This window comes from Atheta coriaria, unplaced genomic scaffold (assembly GCF_025399875.1).
Source record: "Atheta coriaria isolate IRGN ID8LTWV9N9 unplaced genomic scaffold, Caltech_Dcor_3.1 hic_scaffold_1_pilon, whole genome shotgun sequence".
In the NCBI taxonomy this organism is placed as follows: Eukaryota; Metazoa; Arthropoda; class Insecta; order Coleoptera; family Staphylinidae; genus Dalotia; species Dalotia coriaria.
The window spans coordinates 6,182,269-6,201,883 of record NW_027045443.1 but is presented as its reverse complement, the minus strand read 5'-3'; the positions used below and the strand labels follow the sequence as shown (position 1 = coordinate 6,201,883).

Sequence of the window (19,615 nt, the reverse complement as noted above, 5' to 3'; positions counted from 1 at the left end):
CGATTGTCTTTTAGGTGCTGCCTTAACGCCGGCCAAAGGTTTACAGTATCCGTTCCCGTCACATCCGCCAATGCAGCCATCGCCGTCGTCGTCCACGCCGACGACTTCGCCGGCTAGCCAGCCGCCGCCTTCCAACACCACGCCGTTGTTGCGGAGCGCCCACGGTGATAACAGACTGAAATCGTGTGCGAACGCACCCAACGACGGCGCGTGGACACCTAGTAAAGTGAATAGAAATGTATCGACCGGTAGTGCGGGGGTGGCGTCTAAAGCATGTGATGTGATGGTGTCGTCAGTGACGGTGGCGGCACCAGCCGTAGTGGTCGGCACTACCGCCACAACTACAAACAGCCGAAACATTCCTGCGTGTAGTGCGACCGCGACCGAATGCGCGACCACCAGCACGACTTTAATTAAGACGACAGTGTGCGCACGTGTGGTGTCCTCAACCAGATCGCGGCGTGATTCAACTATCAGTTCGAATAGTAGTAGTGAAAACAAGTCAAGGAGGAACAGTGTTAATGATAATTGTGATAGTGCCGACGGGAATGCCCGAGTGAGTGAACTGGATTTAGATTATGGGTACCTGAATTCACCGGAACCAGTCGAAAGACTCGATGAAGTGTATCGTGGTATGGAACGTTTCCGGGAAACCGAACGAGAACGGAAGAAGGAACGCGAGCGGGACCAGGAACGTGAGCTAGAGCGCTTGGAACAAGAGAAAGAACGGTTCGAAAAGGAGCGCACCGAAAAAGAGTGGTTGGAGCGTGAAGAAAAGGAACGTGCTGAGCGTTTGGAGCGCGAGCGACAGGAGAAGGAACGCAGTGAGCGTTTAGAGCGCGAGAGGCTGGAGAAAGAACGTACTGAGCGCTTGGAGCGTGAGCGACTGGAGAAGGAACGTTTTGAACGGGAAGAAAAGGAAAGGCGCGAACGTGAGGAGAAGGAGCGGCGGGAAGAAAATGAGCGCCGTGAGGAAAAAGAACGCCAGGAACGTGAACGCCGTGAGCGGGAAGAAAAGGAACGACGAGAGCGTGAGGAGAAAGAACGACAGGAAAGGGTTGAGCAAGAGGAGAAGGAACGTCGAGAGCAGGAGGACCGTGAGCGGGAACATCTGGAGCGCGAGCGTCGTGAGCGACGCGAGAAAGAAGAAAAAGAGCGACGTGAACGCGAAGAGCGCGAAAAGAAAGAAGAGCTAGATAGACTCGAGAAGGAGCGCCGGCGCCTTGACAAGGACGATGAACGCAAGCACAAAGAGGACAATCACGACAGCAACAAGAAGAACGATCATCGTCATACCAGTAGAGATAATCACAGTGAACCGAAACACAATCGCGAGAATAACGTAAGCGCAGCCAGCAAGGAACAGACGGAGCGGATTGACAAAGGTGACAAAAAAGATAACCATATTTCCAGTCGGAATGTGCACGACAAGAATCGCTGTACAGATCGACGCGATGACTTGGAACGTCGGAAAGAAAGTGTCAAAGAAAATCGCGAAAACAACCAGCATGAGAAAGCGAAGAACCTCTTCAATGAGATTCGTGAGACCAAAGACCGACCTGTAGAGGTGCACCATACTTCCCTTGACGCAACCAAGTTTGACAGTAAAGATCCAACGCGCCGGAAAGAACGCGTCAATAGTTTACCTGCTACTCTAGTAGGCACTAAACGTCGCATTAGCTCGCATGACTCGCTCGATAGCCTGGATGAAACCAAGAAGATTAAGATCGAACATCGTTCCAAAATTTCTGAGCGGAGGGATTCCAAGGAAGTAAATACTAAGAAACACTCGAAGAACTCCAGCACTAGTGCGAAGGTGTATGACGAAAAAACGCGACACAATCACGTTAAAGACGCTACCAGTGGCAACAAGGAGAAAGAAAAAGATAAGGATAAAGAGAAAGAACGAGAACGGGAAGAGCGGCATAAGAACAAAGCCAGATTCAAACTGGAACAGAAGAGCAAGTCGAAGAGTCGCGATAAAGAATCTCCTGGTACGCCTAAATCTCCTACCAAAGAATTGGACAAAGACAAAGATTTATTAGCGCGATTTGAGCTGGCGGAAGTGGAAAAGCAGAAGCAGCAACAGCGTAATAAAGAAATTGGGAAGGACGAGCGTAAGTCGGAAAGTCGTGGCGATGAAATCCGCATCAAAAAGGACTATAAATGCAATCGAGACTCTGAGAGTAGTCGAAGCGGTGAGACGCCTAGCAAGGATCCTTTCCGTCAGGTGAAAGAAGAGAAGACCATTCGACGAATTCGTAAGGTAACTCTTAGTTCTGACAATTCGGATTCGGACGAGCCCAAGAAACATTCCATTTTTGATATTGTCGACGATGAGCCAGCTTATATTTCGATGTACGACAAAGTGAAGGCACGCAGCTGTAAAAACATGCAGAAGCAGGAAGAAGAAAAGCGCCAGAAAATCAAGGCCAAGTTTTCGCAGCTCAAACAGAGTCGCGCAAAGCGAGAGGAAAAGAAACGTTCCACATCTTGGGACGAAGACTCCGACTCTGATATTGAGAAGTACGAATATCGCCGAAAGGGTAAGGTACTGCTTGCCTCCACTGACGATGATGATGATTTCGACAAACCTATCAAAAAGGAGTTTAGTGACTCTGATTCAGACCGAAATCGTCAACCGAAATCAATTGCTGAAAGCAGTGAGGATGACATCAAGAACCTAAAACAACCTAAGTCACGCATAACGTCAGATACCTCTGATGATGATATGAAACTACCTGGCAAAGTAAAGACCGAAGATTTTAGCGATAACGAAGACCAAGGCTTTGCGGATAGCGAGGAAAAATACAGCAAAAAGATCGATTTTGACGATCGGTATTTGAAGAAGGAACGCAAGAATAATAAACATGGTGATATGTTGTTTGACTTGGACTCGCCTCCCCTGGAATCAAAAGAAGTGAAGTTCAACAATAGCAACCGCATGTACGATTCTTCCGAGGGCGAAAGCGTTAAGATGGAAGTGCGTAAGAAACACAGGAAGAAGCAGAAACGCTCGAAAAATTCCACAAGCGGAGAAGAGAGTTCGAAAGTGGACGGCGATTCTCACGACAAACAAGGTGAAAAGCGCAAGCAGCATAGCAAGAAAGACAAGAAACGCGACAAGACGAAAGATGAGCGCGTTAAGAAGTCTAAAAAGAACAGATCCGATTCGAAAGAGTTCCGACGGGATGGCAAGATGGAAAACATTTTCGGTTCTCTATCAGACGATTCAGATGTACAAAAGGAAGCTGATGAGAAAATTATTTTTGTTACACAATTCAGTGAGAACAACGACACTCATGCACATTTGTTTGCTAGCGACTCGGACAATCCGCCTACAGTTTCTGAGCCCAAATCTCCAGAGCGCAGTCAGCTTGACAAGGAACGGTCCAAGGTAGAGGAGAAGGATCGGTTCAAGGAAGAGCATCGGAAGCGAAAGGAACGGAAACGTCGCGATAAAGAAAAGCGTCTCAGAGAAGAGCAGCAACATCAGCAATTGGCAAACGATAACAGCATAGACTATTCTGATTTGGGCAAACAGCTTGAAGACAATATCAAGGACGATTCGGATCCGCCTGCTGAACTTAAAGTCAAGACAGAGATCGAAGAATCACGACCGGAGGCTGATGAAGTATTTAGATATATTGACGTCGATGAGAAGACTGGTGACCGTAAGGAAAACAAGGAAAAGAAAAAGAAGCGTAAAAAGTCCAAAGATGAAAAACAACGGCACCATCATCACCATCATCATGATAAGAACAAACCAAAGACACCGGAATTCAAGAAGGAGGTGATGTTGCTGGATGTGCCCATCAAGACTGAAATTAAAGAGGAGAGCACGCCTACGCCTGTTTCTGGAGTTATTAGCATTTTCGATGCACCTAATTTCGACCGTTCTATATCACCACAGCCTAAAGAACCGCTGATCAGCCCAATACCTAAAACACCGACTTCCTCAAAGGACAAGAAACGTGATAAGTTTATTGCCGGCTTTGGCGTGGATATTGACGAAAAAATTCACGAGAATGCAAATGCCGTTAAGTCTATCTCAGAGTTGGTTGAGTCGCCAAAGGTTGAGCCATCGCCTGTGCCTACGTCAGAAGATGAGATAAAATCTGAGGTGCCTGAACAGCCGGTTGAAGAAAAGCCACCGCGCATTATTTCACAAGAAGAAACCGAAGACGCAGTTGCGGCACTTCTGGGTGAAAGTTTCGGCAGCGGACAGTTCGATGATTACGATCCTCAGAGTCCTTCTGGACTGGATTCCACTAATAACGAAACGCAAGATGATGAGGAAATGCTTCAAGCTGTGCAGAGCTTAAACTCCAGCGAAATGGAACAGAAACCAGAGACACCGCAGAGCGAAAGCGAACTGCAAATAGATACGGACACTGAGGAGCAGGAGGACGTTTCTATTCGTTACGATACACCAAAGACGCCTGACATGTTGGATTATTCACAACCACCAAAAACACCGGATATTTCGCCAAGTTATTTCCGAAAAGAGTCTGCGGACAAGAGTATGCCGAGCATAGGGTCGCCGCCCTCACTTACACCAATTAAACCTATTACGCCGACGACGGAGGTTGTGGCAGCGGAAGTCAAGCGTAATTTGGATGTTCTTCAAGAGCCCAAGAAACCTCTTCATAGTTTACCGATTATTGCTACTACAAGTACTTGGACTGACGATGACAAGCCAGATATAAAGTCTATGCCACCGCTTGCCATTTCAATGCAGCAAAAACCGGCACAGCCCTTATTACCGCCATCGCAATCACAGCAACACCTGCAACCATCTGTTTTGTTGCCTGTGAAAGAAGAAACGCCCAAGCTGCCCAGTCCACCGCCATTGAAGCCGGTAACTAAATTGCCAGTTACTACTCACAATATGCCGGCTCAGTTACCGTCATATCCTGTGTCGAAGGAGATGAAACCTTCCAACCGCCTTCCGATAACACCGGTGGTGGTGGCCAAATCAACACAACCGACTACGCATGTTTTGCCTCAACCTAAGGTTGCCCAAACGGAAATGATCCCGCAGTATCTGCATGGACAGTTCCCACCTCGAACTATATTGCAAAGGCCACCTCTCATTAGATCTAACGTATATATGCCCAATACTTACGACAAACCACCAACAATGGGACCTGAGCTACCAAAACTCGCTAGTCTGTCTACGACTAACTTGGCGCCCAGGCAAGGGTGGCCTGTGTCTCAAACAGGTTTACCCAAATTGGTACCAACTACACCCACTTGCTTGTCAACTACATTACCACCGAGTAATCAAGTACCTGCTGTTCCATCGATTGTAGTTAGCCATTCTTCTACAAAGCAGGCTCCGAGCTCGCCTTTCATGCCAGTCATTCAAGAAGGGCCGAAATTAAGCTCACAGGTTCCAACTCAGTCAAGTCAACCAATTACAACAAGTCATCAGACATCTTCTCCATCTACGATTATTCAAAAGACGCCGTCGGAAGAGGAAATTGAAGAGGAACCTAAAGATCTTCTCAAAGTGAAAGAAACGCCGCGTACTTCAACACCTAGTCCGGTAATAGTAGCTCCTGTGATAGTAAAAGATGAACTAAAATTGTCACCGGTGCCTGCTCCAAATGTGATAACTCAAGACCATTCCAAGGCATTGCCTATTGAGACGGTCACAGAAGAACTTAACTTGACTTTGAAAAAATCTGAAGAGCCTGTTTCCGAGCAGAGTAAAGTGGTGAAACCTTTGGTTAAAGAGGAACCAACGGATGAAGATCAGCACGAATCGCCACCAGCAACAGTGCCCACCACTTCTGAAAATGTCAGTGTTATTAAGGAGACTGAGAAATTCGATGAGGAGAAAATTATTGAACCACTAAAAGAAAAGATCAAAATTGAGGAGCTTGAAGTTGTCAATAAACCTGAAATTGTAAAGGTTGACCAAAACGAAGATTCGAAGGAGGACGGAGATTATTGGCCAGCGGAAATTAACATTGACTCTGTCATTAGAAAGGTAGACGCTTTGTGCTCTGCCGATTTATCTGATCGTGGAAATAGTCGCAAGAAGGAGTGGTCTGATGAGAAACCTGAACCCAACACTGAAGAAAAATTAGTGGAAGACAAAGACGATGAACTAGAAGAATTACACGAGTTCCATGAGACAGATGTGAGCGTACGTGGTAAACGTGGTGGACGTGCACGTGGTAAGGCGCGTGGCGGATCAACTCGTGGAGGGGTGCAGACGAGACGTGGTAAGGCTGTACCGTCCTCGCAAGTTACTGGCGCATCCACGCGGGGCAGAGGCCGAGGTGGACGAACCAAGACCGACAGAAAGGTAACGAAATCAGAATCTGATGATGTGTACGAATTTAGAGACGATAGCGATGAGAATAAAGACAGACCAAGATTGATTATGACTATCAAAGGTGCCGGCCCTAGTGGTCCGGCTGTCAATCTAAATGCACCGACTACGCTAGTGAAGGAGCTGGTAGTACCTGCCAAGAAAGCGGCTTCACCATTGCCAATGCAAACAACGCCATCTTCAACACCAACAACGTCTTTGCCGCAGCAATCACAGCCGATCACGATACAATTGCCACAGCCCGAGGTGCCGTCTCCATCACCACCACAAGTTGTGCCACAGTCCTCAGTTGTTCAATCGTCTTTGCAGTCCGTTCAACCCCAGCAACCACTCACACAACAACCATCAACCATTATCCCAGTACAAACACCAGGTACATGCCCAACTTCAATGAAGATTGAAGTGAAGGAAGAGTTTGCTTGTTTATCAAATACTCGCAAATCTCAACGATTGCGCGAACGCGACGTCTCACGTAATACTGTAGATGATACCATAGAAGATGTAATTAAGAACACCGTGCGGGAACGTGATGTTCCACGCAATACTGTGGGCAATACCATCGAAGATGTCGTAAAGAACACCGTTCTTACGCGTGCCGCTGCGGCAGCAGCTGCTGTGAATGCTCCACGAAGAAGTTTGCGACAGACTGTTGGGACCGTGAAGGCTTCCAATACAGCCGAGAATCGTAAATCACCTAGAGGTGGCAAGAAAGAAAAGAAGGATCGTCGGCCAAGCGAAACAACTGACGATTCCTCGGAAGAATCGCTCAAGACAATTAAGAATGAACAGCTTGGTGTCAGCTCTAAAGTGGATGAAGGTGAGAAGGAAGTAGTGCGATCAACAATGTCTCCAGCTACAACTGTTATTGAACAATCCAAATTAGAAGTGCGCGAAAAACCGCACGAAGGACTTAAAGCTGCGATGTTACGCCGGGTGAAAGGAGAAATGCAACAACAGGCTCAGCAGCAACACTCAGGCCTGCCCAATTCACATGAATCTATGACGCTGATCGATCCCGTCACCGGGCTGTTGACTCCAATGCGAGAGTGTGAAGAAGGACGATACATTCCTCTTGCCGGTCAGAAGCCCAAGGATAGTGTGATTACTACTCAGCAAAAGCAGCAATCTGCCTTGCAGACCCAACCACCTCAACAGCAGGCATCAAGCGTTTTGGTTAAACAGAAGCCACAATCTCTGAAGGCTCGGGTTTTGAATGCACAACAACAGCAGCTACAACAGCAACAGTTGCAGGTACCCTCTATTCCCGCGTTGACGGTGCCAGTGCAAGTTCCAAGCGCTCCTGCTTCTGTACCTATCACGACGACCGTGGCATACCAAGCAAACAAACCACTCAACTTAAATGTCACATTGCCCTATGACATTCCTGCACATACCTCCCCACGTCAAACTGCACCTCACTCTTTGACTAAACCCATTCAGGGTGTTAAAGTTATACAACCCCCACTTAGTCCAAGTGTTCACACTAAACAACAACCACAGCATCAACATCAACAAATTATTCAACAAGTTGTCGCCAGCAAGCAACAACAAGCAATACAGCAAGCCCAGCAGTTATTGGCAAAGGGAACTCCAATCGTGCAACTGAAACATACGCAATTGCAACAACAACAACAACAACAACAATTGTCCAAGTCTCCGATTCTTAAACATGTCACACCAACTTCGTCTCAATCCATGGTCGCTACCCCACCGGTGAAGCAGCAACATATCATGACTGCTGTCGGCCTGCAACGAGTTGCCACCAAAACGGTGATGGAACCACCCAAAGTGGAGGTGTCGATTGCTAGTGGGTGCGTGATGGTCCCACGTTCCAACGCGTCACCACAAGGACGTCATGTCATCCCCGTGCCGGCATATGAAGCTTCAATGGTGAGTAAATATATCTACGTTTATTTTTGCTATCCGATCAGTCTTGCCCAACGACGTACTAACTGGTTCTGTTTTTCACTAACCACCCGCCTCTAGCAGCATGGAGAGACTAGAAGACGCAGTCCACCACCAGCTCATCAGAATTCACCATCACCTCAGGTGATAATTTTATTTAAGAATTCAAATTACCTGCCTTGACTATTTTCTTTTTTTTTTTGTATTTCCTCTTTTTGAATTTGAAGTGTATAGATACAGTTGTCACTTGCTCAATCCAGCACTATTTGCAGTCAAATATATTGTTCTGTTTGTCTGGATGTACGTTCACCGATAATAATGTGATTTTTTTCTTTGCAGGGGGAGGGCATTGCGCATTATACGCCAAGTGTGCGACTACCACATGACATTCACTCGCACTACATCCACCCATCATTGTATCAACAGTATATGCGTCAACAGCCATATCATTTGCAAAGGTACGTTATAATAGAGTATTGCATACGATTTCGGAATTTAACACGCATTTGATTGTAGAAGTCTCGGAATTGAAAAATCTGCTGACGGGCAGGAGGGTGAGGAAGCTCCTGTTACTTCACCGCCACTGGAGATGCGTAGGCCCGGATCAGTGGGCATAGCTCTTACAGGTCGATCCAATGTCCCACACAGTTTACAATCACCCTTGCAAGACCGAAGCACAGGTACTTATATTATTTGTTATACAATGCGTTGTGAAATACTAATTATTTTCATTTTCAGAATCACCACAAATAGGCCAAGCCTATGGCATTCATTCCAACCGCGTTCCACACCAACTGGGTAGATATTATGCATCGCAGGAACCTCCTCCGGCGCACCGACCATTAACCAGCCATGGTTCTCTTGCCGCTTTAGGCAGCGAACGGTCCCTTGGTCATATGGGTGCTTTGCCCGATAGACCTTTGAGCACACACTCCGCATTGGCGTCACACATCGAACGCCCCTTGTCAATTCACACGCCCGACAGACCAATGTCTACCCATATTCCTGAGAGGATGAGCAGTTTAGGACTCGGGGCAGTGTTAGGCGCTGCCGGCAACATCATGGGCGCAGTGGCGAGACACGTGGGTGATGCGCCCGCGTCACAACGGGGCATTCAAGCAGCGACTCCACCACACGCCAGTCAGGTGCCACCGCAGGCTGAAAGTCTTCTTATGCTTTTGAAGGTAAGTTAATAGCAGTATTTTGGTACAGAATGAATGTAAGGTTTTGCTTGATCATTTTCAGCAATATCCCTTAATGTGGCAAGGCCTGCTAGCTTTGAAGAACGATCAAGCTGCCGTGCAGATGTATTTCGTTTCTGGTAACGATCAGGTAGCTAAAATGAGTCTGCCGAAGAACATTGATGGAAGCACTCCTCCGCTCAGGATATTTCAGCGAATGAGACTCGAACCGCCACAGGTCGAGGGGGTTGCACGAAAGATGCAGGTTTGTTTGTTAACATATAATAGTGTCAATCGTTTACTAAACTAATTGCTTTATCACAGATGGAGAACGAACACTGCATGTTACTGGCGCTCCCGTGTGGCCACGACCACATGGATGTATTGAAACAATCTACGAACCTTACCAACGGTTTCATAACTTATTTGCAACACAAGCAGGCGGCGGGAATTGTGAATGTGGCAGCACCTGGCACCACTCAACCGGTAAGTGCATTTATGATCATTTATTGACAAATATCAATATCCTAAGACCACAATTTTGCTAGCTGCACTAGAAAAAATCCAGATTTGAATTCAATGCATGTAACAATACATCAATTTCTAATTGTGTATTTTGATTCAGTCAAATTAAGTTTACGATTAATGCTACCACGCTGCTATTCAACTCGTCAGTGCATGCATGTTCAGTATTGATATAGTCACAATTAAAGCAGCGTACCAAGTGCGAGCACATAAAACAAACAGCAAACCGCATGCTTCCAAATAAGTGTACTAATAATATTTTGTTACTATTTTTAGCCGGCTTATGTTGTACACATTTTTCCATCGTGCGACTTCGTCAATGAGAACCTGCGACGTATTGCACCTAGCTTGTTGGAACGCGTCGCTGACATTGCGCACCTGCTGATTGTTATCACGACGGTGTGAAAACTATCATCAGCGAGTGGCGACCCGCCGAACCGAAGTACTACTTGAACCCGGACTTAACTATAAATAACTAATTGCACTTTATGTGTAAACCTTTCGCGCAGTTTTTGCGTTCACGAAATATCTACGACTCGAAATATGATTATGATTCAAGGCTAGTTTAACTCTACACCAGGAATGCAAACCCAATTTACGGCTATTAGAATGAAGAACAGGTGGACAATTTTAAATACACATACTTAAACGATATGCAAACGGAAAAGATTAAAAAAAGATTTATATTATTAATATTTAAAAATTTCACTGTGATTTCTTGACAAAAGTAGTTAAACGTTATTTACTATTACGAAAATATTTAAACAATACATGAAACTATAATAGTACATTATTAAACTGAACACATAAACAAAAATGCGAAAAATCCAAAAAAAAATTTACTACCTATAAAAGAGATCTCATTGCGCGCGCGCTTAGTTTATAATAAAAAAATTCATATGTAAAGAGATGAAGAATACATGGGAAATTTTTGTTTTTTATTATTACTATTTACTAAATATGCGTTATTTTTTTTTCGAAAAATGTCTGAACTTTGTTTTGAATTCTTGAGTTCAATTATATTATTTATAAGAACGCAATCAAGTTTAAACGTCGTGCACAATCGCTATCAATCTGTTGAGACCACAAGTCGATCGATAAATTGATTTTGATCATGCTGCACACAAAACTTCCTTAACACTGGGTCAAGAATTAGAAGACGATCTCGTCGACCGATGCCGACAGGCGAGCGCGAGTTAACATCGCTGCGATTCGCCAATGCGTGTTGTATTATTAATGTTAAGTTTGCAGCGATGCTCAACTCGCCGCGACTCGCGCGTACTCTTCTGTATTGGATACCTAGAAGTTTTCAGCGTAGAGATGCGTAGGTTTGATTAATTTGAGTGTGGAGACGCTGCGTGCGTCAACATTTTCTTTTTGTTTTAAACCTTAGCAGTTTGAACGCAACCGTTACAATTGTAAGCATTTCTATTATAACAGCATTATAGGGTTATAGGACATTCACACACTACAGTCCCAGTAAATATGATAAACCGGCAAACTTTTGCAACTTAAGAGTCTACACAGACATACGATCACGACGTTCACGAATAACATGTTGCATCCCAACGTTCGCTGTTTGCATTTCAGTCAGTTTAGTGTAAAATATTTTTAGAGATATTACATATAATTACATAGCACTGCGAGTACGCTGAAAACTGAGGACGAACGCACCGCAGCTATTGTCCGCATAAATCATTCATACAAATTCAATATAAGGATGCAAAATTGTTAATTATTTGATCGCTCTAATTGCAGTGACATAGGATGATGAAAAGATTGTCTATTTGTATAAATGTGAATATCTGGCGAATACGACTAATGATTTAATTTCATTTTGGATTTTGTCACAGGCCGATCAATTGATCATAAATTTACCGAGTTACATCCAATTATTTTTCAGCAGACGATTGAATCGAGAGAATTCATTCACTAAAGATCACACAAAGAAGACATCTTCAGATGAGATGGGACATTTCATGATTTTTTCTCTGTTATTAGATTACTTTAAGTATCCTTTATTTTTAGTTCTTTAGAATACGATATGTTCTGTACAGTGTATTTAGCACTAAGATATATAAATATATAAATATTATATATAAAGAATATAAATATATATAATAAGTTAGAGAAACGTTATTAAGATGATAATAATGAAGAAGATGAAAAAATAATGTTGGATTATTATGAACTACTATTAAGCAGAAATAACTGAAAGATTGAACGGTTAGGAAGTTGTCAAACCGACAGAATTTGTGAATATAATTGACAGGATAATAATAAAGCAACACAAAGGATGATGATAAGAGAAGATGTATAACAAATAAGGGGATAACAAAAGTATAAATATAGGAAAAATTGTGATGTCTATATATTACTGTAAATTTTGTACATACATAAAATACTGTGTATTGTGAATTATTATAATATAATAACTATTACAACAAAACTCAACTTGTTTCACCTGATGTTAATATGTATGTTTGATAAAGTTGTTAAATTCTCGTAACTATACGAAATATTCGTCGCTGCGTAGTTGCAGTTGCATCGTTACATTGTAACGCAGTTGCGCATCGGATCTGCTTACAATTTGCTCGTAACATAAACAATATTCACTGTGCCTATAATATACTAATTTCTTACTTCCACCTTTAAATTTTTCGATTGTTTCAAGACACGAAAAGTGGCAAAAATGGCACGGACGGCCAAGTACTGCAGTATTTGCCTATGGTGCAGTTAAAGTAGAGACCGACCGAAATGTCGGTTTCGGTCAGTTTCGGCTTCAGTTTCTGTTTCGGCTAAAAATTGCATGTATGTATGTTTGTTTATACTTTTTATTGTATCGAAGACTAGATTACGGTACTACGTATTATCCAGTCTATATCTGCACGACCTTCGCCATACTGTCAGTAGGGCGCGGGAGGGAGGATAGTTTAGCGGACTGCTAGCAGTGTCGTGCCGATTGTCAGCTGATACGGTGGTTGAACTCACGTGTCTGCAGATATTAAAGAGTAGCCGTTTCAAGATGCGTTATTAAAACATGGTGTGGAAAACGCCCAGTATCTCGTAAGTTTTTTTAACGTCATGTTAGAGCGGAAGAATTCCTCTACAAGATGCATACCCCTCCTACCTACCAGCCTTTTTGGAAGTGCCCTAAAATGATCTTCAAAAATGAGGAATTTTTAGGAAAAGTTGAAAATATGGTGTGAAAAACCCTCTGTATCTAGTGAACTAATTGACTTCCTTGGAGTTTCTCCACACCAGAATAGAGTTAGAGTTTCTCTACACGATGAATACCCTTTCAACCTTCCAGGCCTTCCGGAAGTGCCTTAAAATGCTCTTCAAAAATCAGCAATTTTAGGAAAATTTGAAAACATGGTGTGGAAAACACCTTGTATCACATGAACTAATTAATTTTCTTGAAGTTTCTTAACGTCATGTTAAAGTTCGATAGACCCTTTACACTATGCATACCTTTTTAACCCTATAAACCGTTTGTAAGTGTCTTAAAATCCCATTCGATTATCGTTATTTTTGTCCAATAAATTTCATTTTTGGTCGAATAACAGGGTCGAACTTTTTTTAATAAATATTCTTCAGCCGAAGAACAGGGTCGAACTTTTTTTGTTAAATTTTTTTCGGTCAAATTTTTTTTTAATTTTTTGTTCGAATTTTTTTGTTAAATTTTTTTCGGTCGAATTATTTTTTAATTTTTCGTTCGAATTTTTTTGTTAAAATTTTTTTTGTTAATATTTTTTCGGTTAAATTTTTTTGTTAAAATGTTTTCGGTCGAAAAAAAGGGTTGAACTTTTTTACTTAACATTTTTCGGTCGAAGTTTTTTATTAAATTTTTTTGGACGAAAAACAGGGTCGAACTTTTTTACTTAAAATTTTTTCGGTCGAATTTTTTGTTAAAATTTTTTCGGTCGAAAAGCAGGATCGAACTTTTTTACTTAACATTTTTTTGGTCAATGAACAGGGTCGAACTATTGTGTTAAAATATTTTTCGGTCGAATTTTTTGGCGATTATGTCAAGAACAAACGAAAAACGAGTGCATTTTTCTCCTAAATTGAAAATATGGTCTAAACACTCTAAACGGTTAATGTTAGTTACTAAAATAAACGATGTAGAATTAAATTATCTTTCAGAATCTGATTAAGATTTTAATAAAAATTAATAGTTCTATGCATAATACGAGTACAATTCTTCTCATGTTCTGCATTACCACACTGAAAGTATCATTGTTTACAAACAAACAAGTTTCTTTATCTCCTGCAGTTTTGTGCGGTCGCCACGCGGTTGGCATGCGTATCACGTTAGTCTCATTTTTGTCGTCAGGTGATCTGGACGCACATTTTCCTTACAATATTTTGAATTCCTTAACTTTTTGTCGCGTTATTACGTACTGTTTCGTTAAGCGCGGATTGTTCACACGCAAGGGTAAAGCGTGAGTGATGTTCCGTCGGCTGTCGGATACTCTTTTTGTATCATTCGCGTATTTCATATTTATTTCGTATTTTCTTTGGATATGCCAAACGCGCAAAAATTTATTTTGCATCAAGGTATGTTCTCGCATTTCTTCAGCCATATGAAAATCAAATCCATTATTGTTAATTAGATTTTACTTCAACCGCGTGGTCCAACCAGCGGTTAATAACCACACAAATAATTTTTGTTTCTCTTTCAATACCTACCGTTGATTTGATTAAGATTAAGATTAAGATTTTCGTGTGCCGTCGGTTGCGTTTTTAATTCTTTGGGTTTTTTTTTTTTTGGGAAAACCCAGTACTATTAGATACAATTTTTAATTCCGAAAATAAGAAAGAGAAATCATTTGTCTTTTTTATGATGAAATTTTTTTTCAGCTAGTGCAGCTTTTGAAATAATGGGAATTTTTAAATTCTGTTTTTGGATTTTGGAAGATAATTTAATTCTTAATTGATTATTTAAGTAATTATTTTTCTATCAATGACGGTTAAGGCCCTATTTACAATTTTAATTAAAAAAAAAAAAGATTTTTACATGCCAAAATGGTTTTAATCTACAATTGTGTTACATGTTTCCAATTTAGAATTTAATATACTCTCAAAAACCAAAAAACAGAATTCAAAAATTCTAATTATTACAGAATCTGTATGTGTTGAAATAAAATATGTCGTTTTAAAAAAAATCAAAAAAATTCTCTTTTTTATGTCCAATGCAGTTTTCACTAAAATTTGCAAACAGGGCCTAAACGGTTAATCTCGGGAAAAAAAGTTACGAAAATAATCGATGTAGAATTAAAAGAACTGTTTAAGTATTTATTATCATAACATTCAACGTTTATTTACACGCCAATAGGGCTTTAATCTATAATTTTGTTACTGGTGTCCGATTCATAATTAAATCGAAATTAAAAGTTCCATGCATTGTACGAATACAATTCTTTTCATGTTCTGCATTACCACACTGAATGTATCAGTGTTTACAAACAAACAAGTTTTTTTATCTCGAGCAATTTTTGTGCGGTCACCACGCGGTTGGCTTGCTTCCGCGACAGTCTTATATTTGTCGTAGGGTGATCTGCACGCACATTTTCTTCACAATAATTTCAGTTCCCTAATTTCTTTTACGTCATTACGTAATATTTCTAAACGTTCCTTCTATTGTGCGCGAGTGATGTGCGGCGTTCGTTAAATGCGAATTATTTATAGGCAGAGGTAACGTGAGTGATGTTCCGTCGGCCGTCGGATACTCTTTTTGTATGATACGCGTATTTCATCATTTATACAATGTGCATAATTAAGATCGTTACAATTTATTGGATAGGCAAAAAGCGCAAAACTTAATTTTGCATCAAGGCATGTTCTCGCATTTCTTAAGCCATTTGAAAATCTAATCCATTCAAAATAAAGGCAATCCTTTACTTGTTTTTACTTCAACTACGTGGTCTTTAAGCCATTACGTATTTGACACCTTGTTTTTTTTTTGTTTAAAGTACAAATTAAAAAGATTAAGATATTGCGTGCCGTCGGCTAAGTTCTTGATTCTCCGGCGGCTCTCCGGGTGGTTGTTTTACATGATTTTAAATAAAATTCTGCTTTGGGCTATATTTTTGTAATATCCAACCCATCACTTTTCCTTCATATCCAAAGAAAATCCAATTTTTGAAATGTTCTAATTGTATGTTTTCTTACTTTTCACTTTTCTTTGATTTTCTGTCTAAACATTTTGTTTTTTTTAAGTTGTGATGGCTTTCTTCTTATATTATCTTGTTATTGTCGCCTTGTTTATTGTTTCCACCCGTTTTCCTACTTAAATCTTAATTTTTCTTGGCGTATCACCCAGTAGATATATTTTCCTTATCATTTAATAGACCATATTCTTATTCATAACTTAGTGTTTTATTTTTGTAATACCCTGTATATTAATTTGTCGTAGTGACCAAAGAGGAAAGATGTATGTCATCCCATTTAAACTTAGGATTTTCCTTTCAAATATTGTAGTTTTCTTTTTGTATCACCCTGTATTAAGGTTTCCCGTAGTGGGTTTGTTAAAAGGGGAAAGATATATGTTATCCTATTTAAATTTAGGACTTTTCTGTAAAATTTTGTCGTTTTCTATTTGCATCACCCTGTATTATAATTTACCGTAGTGGTTTTTTGTAACACCATGTATACTAATTTTCCCTGGTGAAAACTTAGAAATTATCTTCAAAAATTTGTCGTTTTTTCTTTACATCATTTTATCATATTAATTTCCTTTGATTTTATTTTGACGGTGGTTTTAGTTATATATTTCCCTACTGGAATTTTGCATTTTCTGTTTAAATGTTATTATATTGTTTTTGGAACACCCTGTGTAATGGTTTTTTTTAGATACAAAATCCATCACGTGAGTAAAATCCCCGTTTAGTCACTTGATACAAAATATAATATTAATTTAAGTTTCTTTGTACGAACTGAGATGGCAAGTAACTACCGCCATTAGTCGCGAAGTTAGCCGAGCGATGCACGACAATTCACGAAAAGTGAGTTTCGATGCGGCCGAACGTTTCGGCCAAAAATTGGCCGAAACCGAAACTGAAGCCGAAACTAAAATTCTTGGCCGAAACTGGCCGAAACCGAAACCGAAATTTCGGTCGGTCTCTAGAAAACTATGCAAAATTTGTTAGTGTTTTGTTTTTCTTTGTTATTTACCCTTGGTACTTGTTTGCATGTGCGGGGTATACAGTTCTGCTCTTATAACTAGATTCAAAATGGCGGCGCATATATTGTTTAGTATTATATTTTACAAGTTTTCATTGTATACATGTTTCAATAAAGAAATGTTAAAAATGACTGTGCCTCCTACGATTTGTGTGTACCCCTTCTATCATTTCAGGTACAGGTACGACTTAAAACTTAGAAATATTTTTACAAGTCCTCAAAAGAATTGTCTTTATAAGGAGTTCTCCCACTCGGGGGATGATCCCCCACCATAAATATTGTTGATATGCCTGAGTATTTCGGGGATGAAGCGCAGAGACATCGTAGCTGTAGGATGGGCCGGGAGCAATGGACGAACCGAAGCGGTGGGCGATCGACCAGAGCGCCTCCGGCGACCTGTGACTGTCTTATAACGACACGTCGCCAAAAAATTTAAAAATTCGAGCCAATCCTGTGTTCTTTCGGGGTGGCTTCTTTCCTCTCTCCTTATCTCTTCTCACCTGTTCTGCTTGTTTCTATATTGTATTGCATCTTCTCGTATCTTACTTATTTTGCATTGCATCTTACTGAACTGACATATGCAACCCAGATTGCACCATTTATTTTTATGTTTGAGAAAAATGCCTTCTACAACTAGGGATCGAACCATCGACGTACGGTATGGCAGCATAAGCTGCACACCTGAGAGCCACACGGCTTACTTATCAAGTTTTATTCGTTTCTTCTATTTATGCTTTCATATCTTACAGTACAATAAAAATACAGCATAAATATATGCACTGTACTATACAATGCTATACTATGGTGTACTCTATGGTAGAGTTCAACATGACTTAATACTAATCCTGAAAACGACTAAGAACACAAGGGACACATTTAAGCAATAATGTAAAATTAAATTAGTCTTTATTGACTGAATCATTTTCAATTATTATAAAGCAATAACATTGTGCATGATTTAAAACGTTAAATAAAAGTAAAATTTTATTTGAAGCTACTTACTCCTTGGTTTTTCTAAAAATAAAGGACTAAAGCACACAAACACATTTACGCACTTCTTTACTATTCCACGCAGATATTTCAAATGTACTCACCTGTTTGTATTCACGACAAACACATAAATTTAACTTCATTTAACTCCAGTACTTACTGGTCCATAGTCACCGGAACATATACGACGAACGCCTCGCGCGCTCCGCAAAGAATCACTCAAATAATTCGTTGTGCGCTGCAGTGGGCTGATACAACTAAATGCCCCTGATCGTCAATCGATTTAAGTACTGCTACAAAATATCAAGAATCGCGAGAAAGTATCACCACGTGTGATTAATGAACGAAACACGTGCGCACTTGCAACAGCGCTCAACCGACTAAGCCGAACTAAGCAAGACAGATTGATAATCGACCCGCAGTTGGAGGGGCATTATTCTATATGCGTACGACAGAAATGCGATTACAAATATGTTGCAAGTTATTGTTAAACATAAAAGTTGTTTATAAAAGTGACGTACGCACCGCAACTCAGCGCTCTAAAACCTACCCACGAAGTATAGATATAAGGAGTCCGAACGTCATGTTAAATTAATGGTCACGATCTAGGGGACCAAACATTCGCCAATAGAGCGCGCCACTATGCGTTAGTGTACGAGTTTAAATACTTACATTACTATGGACACCGCCAATATTTCACAAGATACATGAAATTATGACATATTTTTAAATCTTTGGGCTATTAGTTATAAATTAATTGTTTATAACACATATTTTTCAAAGATATTACTCACCTTTGATGCTTTGAATAAAACTACTTTTTCTACCTTCTCACTAGTCTTTCGGCCACTAAAACATCCTGGAATAGCACAACACCTTCCCATTTTTTTAACACTACTAATTTTCAATAAATAAATTAGTTCAAAAAAATAATACTATCACGTTCCAATTCAAATTAATGTATACATACATATAAAAGTTAACAATATGGATAACGCATTCGACAAAGTTAAGAAATATGTATTTTTAAATTTAATTGACTTCAATTAAACATTCACAAACCAGCACGTGTAATAATAATCACGAAGTATCTAAACACCGGAACGTCATGTAAACAAATTGTCTCAATGTTGCTATGAACACGAACCAACGTACATTGATTCACTAGTGATTCAAGCGCAGCCAGTGGCAGAAAAGAGAACTATTAGCTTTGTATATAATTGTGAACCATGACTACGACGAAAAAGCCTATACCGTTCGGACTCCTTATATCTATACTTCGTGAACCTACCACACAAATTAAGTATGAATTTAAACCAAATCAATGGAAGCGTCATCTGACCGTAGCGGAACAAAACATTAAAGATAGTCGGCGTCATCAAGTTTTGAAACTTCGAAATTACCCAAAAATCTGCATTACGTTTGCTAATATTTAAAATTTAATTCACTTTCCATTAACTAAAATTATTTACGAAAAGGA

General features: G+C 40.5%; 1 protein-coding gene across 5 annotated transcripts in view; it reads left to right on the top strand.

Annotated features, from left to right (window-relative positions):
• The window catches only part of spen (split ends), a 40,705-nt gene extending 28,299 nt beyond the window's left edge, over positions 1 to 12,406 (top strand). For 2 of the 5 annotated variants that reach the window (XM_065306374.1, XM_065306349.1), the window contains exons 5-12: positions 15 to 8,236; positions 8,336 to 8,395; positions 8,591 to 8,709; positions 8,768 to 8,931; positions 8,990 to 9,435; positions 9,497 to 9,697; positions 9,757 to 9,918; positions 10,234 to 12,406. In XM_065306374.1, the coding sequence (XP_065162446.1) occupies positions 15 to 8,236; positions 8,336 to 8,395; positions 8,591 to 8,709; positions 8,768 to 8,931; positions 8,990 to 9,435; positions 9,497 to 9,697; positions 9,757 to 9,918; positions 10,234 to 10,362 (9,503 nt within the window). In that variant the 3' untranslated portion in view covers positions 10,363 to 12,406. Of the gene's footprint in view, positions 1 to 14; positions 8,237 to 8,332; positions 8,396 to 8,590; positions 8,710 to 8,767; positions 8,932 to 8,989; positions 9,436 to 9,496; positions 9,698 to 9,756; positions 9,919 to 10,233 lie in introns of all 5 variants that reach the window. The other 3 variants (XM_065306357.1, XM_065306341.1, XM_065306366.1) reach the window with 2 other exon arrangements.
• Positions 12,407 to 19,615: the final 7,209 nt, after the last annotated feature.